The following is a 6206-nucleotide window of genomic DNA, read 5'->3' on the forward strand; positions in this document are numbered from 1 at the left end:
CCGGCCTGGCCTCGTCCTCCAGTCAGGTAAGGATGATGTTCACTTTGTTGACAGGATGATTTTTTTTCTTTTAGGTACATTTCTAACATTATAAATCACTGCTATATCTCGAATGATAGTAAGAATAGGAACCTTTGATACTTTTAAGGGCCATTTATTGCGTAATTGTTGGCCAAAACAAGTATTCAGAAATGTTATTTAGCACCATTTGCTGATTTTTGTTGATTATCGTTCTACCTCCAATCAATTCAAACCATGTCAGCGTCAAAATATCCAGCTTATTCATTTCCTTGTGAAAATTCTCAAATGAATGGAGAAATAATAACAAAAAAACTCATCTCAAATTCACAATGACTCAATTTATTCAATAATTCAAACTTGCAAATGTCCCAGCATTCCAAACATTCCTAGTTTTTCCTTTTCAAAAGAGCATTCCACAATTTCCTTGAAATCTTCCTAAATTAAGGTGGGATGTTAGACGACTGGTTAGCACTTTTGCCTCATAGTTCTGAGGACCGGGGTTCAAATCCCGGCCCCGCCTGTGTGGAGTTTGCATGTTCTCCCGGTGCCTGCGTGGGTTTTCTCCGGGCACTCCGGTTTCCTCCCACATCCCAAAAACATGCAGGATAGGTTGATTGAAGACTCGAAAATGCCTGTAAGTGTGAATGTGAGCGCGAATGGTTGTTTGTTTACAGTCTATGTGCCCTGCGATTGGCTGGCAGAGTGTAAGCCGCCTCTCGCCCGAAGATAGCTGGGATAGGCTCCAGCACGCCCGCGACCCCGGTGTGGATAAGTGTACATAAAATAGATGGATGGATGGATTTTCTAAATTAATGGAGAAATAAAAAAATCCACATCAAATCACAATCTCAACCAATTCAAAGCATTCAAACTTCAAAATGTGCAGCATTCCAACATTCCGATTTTGTTTTTGTTTTTTCAAAATGTTACATGTTCCTTAAGGAATTCCCCTCTTTGTTGGAGAATTTAAAACAAATCACCTCAAATTCATTATTTCTCAACTAGTTTAAATAATTGTAATTACAAAATGTTCAACATTCCACAAACATTCCAACTCAAAAGATAACAAATTCCACATCGTCCTGGAGAATATTTCCCAATAAATGAAGAAATCTTAGGAATCCCCTCAAATTCAACAAAATTTAAAGCCAATTCAAATCACTAATTTCAAAATGTTACATTTGCAACAATCATTTCTATTTTTATTTTAATTAATTGAGAGTTTTTAAAAAATCCCCTCAAATTCACAATTCATCAACCAATTAATTCATTTAATCTTCAAAATGTTCCACCTTCCTGAAAAAAAAAATCATACTTTTAAAGAAGTCCACAATTTCCATGAAAAGAAAATCCCAAATGAATGGAGAAAAAAGAAAAATGAACACTTTTTCAACCAATTGAAATCATTCTAATGTCAGTGTTCAACATTTAAAAAATGTATACTTTTTGAAGTAAGCCACACCTCTTTAAGCTAATTCAGAAATTATGTAGAGATCATTTTTAAAAATTACCTCAAATTCACAACTTCTATGAGAAATCCCCTAATGAATGGAGACATTTTACCAATTGGCCTCTTTCCTTTAATTCAGCTTTTTTTCCTCAAATTTCCTACATTTCAAATTGATTGTACAACATTTCAGTTCAGCGTAGGGATGGGCGAATACCGATACCACGTATCTGTATCGTGCTGATAGCGGCCTTATTTCAAGGTTTCAGGTACCCGCGAAGGCTGCCGATACCAGCTAGCGATAAATTCTGACATCGAGTAAGTCTTCCTAACCAGTAGTTGGCGCTACACTGCAGCGGTTTGACACATTGGCAAATCTTCGTGTGCGTCAGAAAGAGAGGTCTTTGTTCACAATTATCTGTCCTTGTGTTAATGGAAAAATGTTATGTATCCAAAGTACTCGTGGTATCGGTGCGTACTAGTATGTGTCTGAAAAAAAAAAAACATTCCCATGCTATTTCTACAGAGGTTTTTGTTATATTATGAGAGTTGGATGAATATTTGGGGCCTTTTTCGAATTGCATGGCAATCAAAAGCTCTCACAAGGCCTTAGGTCGCCCATCCGTGCTCGAACCCCGTTACTGGGTTTTTGGAGCAGCTTTGGGTTTCAGCCCTTATCAGCCGGCTCACATGTCCGGCTGTCTGCCAGAGGTCCGAAGCGTGGCATCAGATGATGCGTAGCGGAATCCCACCAAGGGAGGAAACACTGGCGATGAGGAAATAGAGCAAAGTTGACACCAGAGCGCTTTCAGGGTTTCCCCCTCTCTTCTTGAATGATGCTTGAACGGCCCTGTGGCGCAACTTTAATTGCACACATTCTGCTTTCTATGATTGCTCGTGCGTGTCGACTGTGTCGTGTGTCTCTTTACGCAGCATCATGTCAATGCCCAACTCCGAGAACGCTTCCACCCTGGAGAACGCCATGCAGCTCATGATCCAGACCTTCCACAAGTATTCCGGCAACGACGGAGACAAATACACGCTGAGCAGGGTCGAGCTCAAGGAGATGCTCACCACCGAACTGGGAAACTACCTCGGGGTAAAGAGTGTACAGTTAATCACGGGGATCCTTTCCAGGCCCCCCCGCGATCTGAAAATCTGAAATATGGAGACCATATGCATTTTTCAGAATAGTTTTACCCCCACCTGCTTTAAATGTATTTAAACTCATTAAAACACACATTAAAAAAAGTATTCCTTAGCACCTGTTCTCACTCTCTCGCACATGGAGCAGCAACACATACAAAGAGAGCATAGAATACACACAATTCTGAGGCATATTTTCTCTCTGCTCTATGGGAACAACAAATATTGCTGAAATTTACTCGGGTACCTTCTCTGCCTCTCCTTTTTCTTCTGCTTCTTTTTGTCTTTCTTTTTTCTTTCACTTTTTCTTTGGCTCCTTGTTTTTTTTTTCTTGATTCTTCCTTTTCTTTTTCTTCTTTTTCTATTACGTAAGGCTCAGTGCTGCCCAGTTTATTTATGGCATAATGTGCTACTACACTGCGGCGTGAAAGATGAACCACAATAAAGCGGAGGAACATTGGCTTGTGGCTGCCTGTGCACTTAAAATGGATGAGGTATAAAAACAAGCCAAATGTGCTAGGGCTGTCACTATCGAATGTTTTTAGAATCGATTATCCTATTGACTAATCCATCGAATAATTGAGTAACCCCCCCCCCTCCCCCCCAAAAAAACCCTAAAAAAGAATACAATAATTAATTACTAACATGCATTTTATTCTCATGTATGGTAAATGGACTAATATCCTTACCTGCATGCACGAAGATTAAGTGAATGATGTTTAATGCCAGTAAAGTAGTGATGGGATGTATTTTGTCAAGGCTTTGGTAGGTTCAGTACTACGGGACCGGTTTTCAAAGTGTTGCAGACAGGTTAGCCTCGCGTTGCTACTTGCTACCTTCGACGAGTGGATTCATACATGCAGCAGCGTGAAGTGATCTTAGCATATCTTGGTGCGGCTCCTCCTCATTTAACGCCATGCAGTATGTTCTAACTAGCAATGGTAGGGTATATTAAAATGTGCTAATAAGTTAATAATAATATTAATATAATAAGAATAATAAACATTACCTTGTTACTTGTTTGTTGTTTGGAAATTGGATCTTAGTAGAAGGTATGCGAGCTCCACTTTTAAGTAATTACATTGGACTTTATTTGTGCCCCTTTTAATTTCAAATCATGACCTCACGTGTTCGCCATGATTCCAACACCGCGCTTCGTCTGCAAGACGTGTCTGTGTGGAAAGCATGGATGGCAGAAACATTTGCTTTATTCACTTAAATGACTTCATGAAGAAGCTGTTTGCTGACCAGCCTTTGTCATTGTGTGTGTCTGTGTGTGTGTGTGTACGTGTGCTAATTTTGGCACATCCACTGCCAAAACAACAGCAAAAACATCTGCAACTTACCGCAAGGAGTTTTGTCAAGTTAGAAGTGGGCTGAAATGTCCAAGTTTGGGCAGTCACAATTTAAGAGCTGCAAGACAAAGCTGTTGTTTTTTGGTCTGTAAACACACTCATGCGGCTGTCCCCCCCGACCCCCCCCCCCCCCCCCCCCCAATGAGTCATTTTGATTGGCTCGCGAAGGCAACGTGCACGGTCATGTGACTGCCTTGTCTCGTCTGATTGGTGGAGTCAAATGACACGAGTGTTCACGTTTGATCGGCGCAATGGGCGCCCTATGCGGAAGTCGAAGATGGTGTCTAAAAATAGACACACACACGCAAGAATGGATCAATAAAAGTAGCGAACGGCATGTCGATCATTGTAACGGAGTAAAAGTATCGATCCTTCTTCAAATAAATACTCAAGTAAAAGTAAAAGGTACAGTGCATTTAAAGTACTCAGAGAAGTACAGTTTATGGAAAATGTTACTTGAGTAAATGTAACGCGTTACTACCCACGTCTGATGGCGGTGCGATCATGTGTCAGGCGGGGCGTCGATGCAGAAATTTTGCGTCGACCAAGTTTCGTAGTTGACTTAGTCCATCCCCCCCCAGCTCTAAAATGTGTATTTATTTTCTGTGTAGAACATCCAAGATAAGGAGGCGGTGGATAAGGTCATGGGCGACCTGGACGCCAACGGGGACGGTGAGGTGGATTTCACCGAATTCATCATCCTGGTGGGCGCTCTCACTGTGGCCTGCAACGACTTCTTCCTGGAGTTCAACGAAAAGCCGGCAAAGAAGAAGTGAACAGCGTCCGCACGCACTCCCTTCTCAGGGAAGAAAAGTAGACACACACAACATACACACACGCACGCAACATGTGACATACTGTACATGCGTAATAGTGATTTGAGTGACACCTTTTGTCCTTCTGTTGTCTGCAATGTCCCTTTCAAATCATGTTTACATCAGTCTCTTGTTTCTGTTCATGCATTTTGTGACACATTCAAGCTGTGGAATTCCCCCCCGGAAAGAATAAATGTGATCTATGTTCAAACCATCCTGTCTTCGTCGTCGTCTGTTGACATTGAATGACCGCTAGGTGGCGGTATGTGGCCCTAAAACTCGGTGACTGCGGAAACTAGGGTCAAAGGTTTTCACACACTTTCTCATTTAGTAGCATGTGACAGTGTGTCCAAACTTTTGAATAGTACATATAAATAAACCTTTGTTGCATCAAAACCTGAGCAGAACATGTTTAAAAAGTCCCCAGAACTTCCATGAGACCTTGGCTGTGCCGTATACCCACGATTGTTTCGAATCCTGGCAGTGGAAAAATTACTCTGTGCGTGTGTGAGACAAAGTATGAAAAAGGAAGCAGAAGCAGCCTCAATATTAGAAAGCCAGGAAATGCTTCTTTCTTTCTTTCTATCCTGTGGCAGAGGATTAATGGGGAATGAGGGGAAAACCCTCAGTCTACAGTATACAGTAGCAGTAGAGACTGCACACTACTATTCTGTTACAATAGCAGTTTTATGACGTTAAAATAATAACGACGAGGCAGATAGGACTCATTAGAAAATGTGGAAATGCATTGTTGTACACTCTCCCCAAAATGTGTCCGACTGGGCACCCTCCAGTTGTTTATGATCCAGGATGTGTAAATCAGAACAATCAGGTTTCAATAATAAGGTCAGCAAAACTTTCCATTGGTTTACCAATAATTGGACCGGATTTGAGCTTTTTTTTTTTTTAAATGTCCATCCAGTCAAAGGCCTGGTTTTCAGATTTCTCTGAAATTTTATCCTGAGTAATTATTCTGTGGTATGGCGTGAGTTAAGAGTGATTTTCTACTCGCCGACAATGTCAATGTTTAACCTGCTCAGTATTCGCAATGGCAAATCCTTATGTGTGTGACTAACACGGATTTGAGTCGAGCCATTGTGAAATTGATCTTCAATCGAGGCTAATGTTTTATAAATTAACCTGAAATCATGATAATAATATTAATTATATTAGGTTTGGTAGCACTGTCAGCTCATTTGGCTGTATCTGAATTGGAGACCAACTCTGGGAGTTGGACGAGGCGTGTCACGGTTCTGCCATTTCAAAGGCGACAGGTTAGTATTGAGATCGATACTGTATCGTTACAGGCTTACCCATTAACGGCACACATAGAGGCGCAACCGGTTGTGTTGAGCACGGGTGTCGAACAGGGGGTAAAAACTTGACAGTGTCAAGAGGCCCTGACCATTTGGGGGTCAGACG

General features: G+C 41.3%; 1 protein-coding gene across 1 annotated transcript; it reads left to right on the forward strand.

Moving 5' to 3' along the window:
• Positions 1-4745, forward strand: s100t (S100 calcium binding protein T). Its single transcript, XM_061675585.1, has 3 exons — positions 1-26; positions 2402-2567; positions 4581-4745. The coding sequence occupies exons 2-3, from the start codon at positions 2406-2408 to the stop codon at positions 4743-4745; spliced, it is 327 nt and encodes a 108-aa protein (XP_061531569.1). The 5' UTR covers positions 1-26; positions 2402-2405.
• Positions 4746-6206: the final 1461 nt, after the last annotated feature.

This window comes from Phycodurus eques, chromosome 4 (genome assembly GCF_024500275.1).
Source record: "Phycodurus eques isolate BA_2022a chromosome 4, UOR_Pequ_1.1, whole genome shotgun sequence".
Taxonomy (NCBI): Eukaryota; Metazoa; Chordata; class Actinopteri; order Syngnathiformes; family Syngnathidae; genus Phycodurus; species Phycodurus eques.

What these genes read in the sequence shown, in the direction of transcription:
- s100t (XM_061675585.1), top strand. Translation starts at nt 2,406, where the DNA reads ATGTCAATGCCCAACTCCGAGAACGCTTCCACCCTGGAGAACGCCATG. An exon ending in AACTGGGAAACTACCTCGGG is followed by an intron (nt 2,568 to 4,580) that starts GTAAAGAGTGTA and finishes TTTTCTGTGTAG; the next exon opens with AACATCCAAGATAAGGAGGC.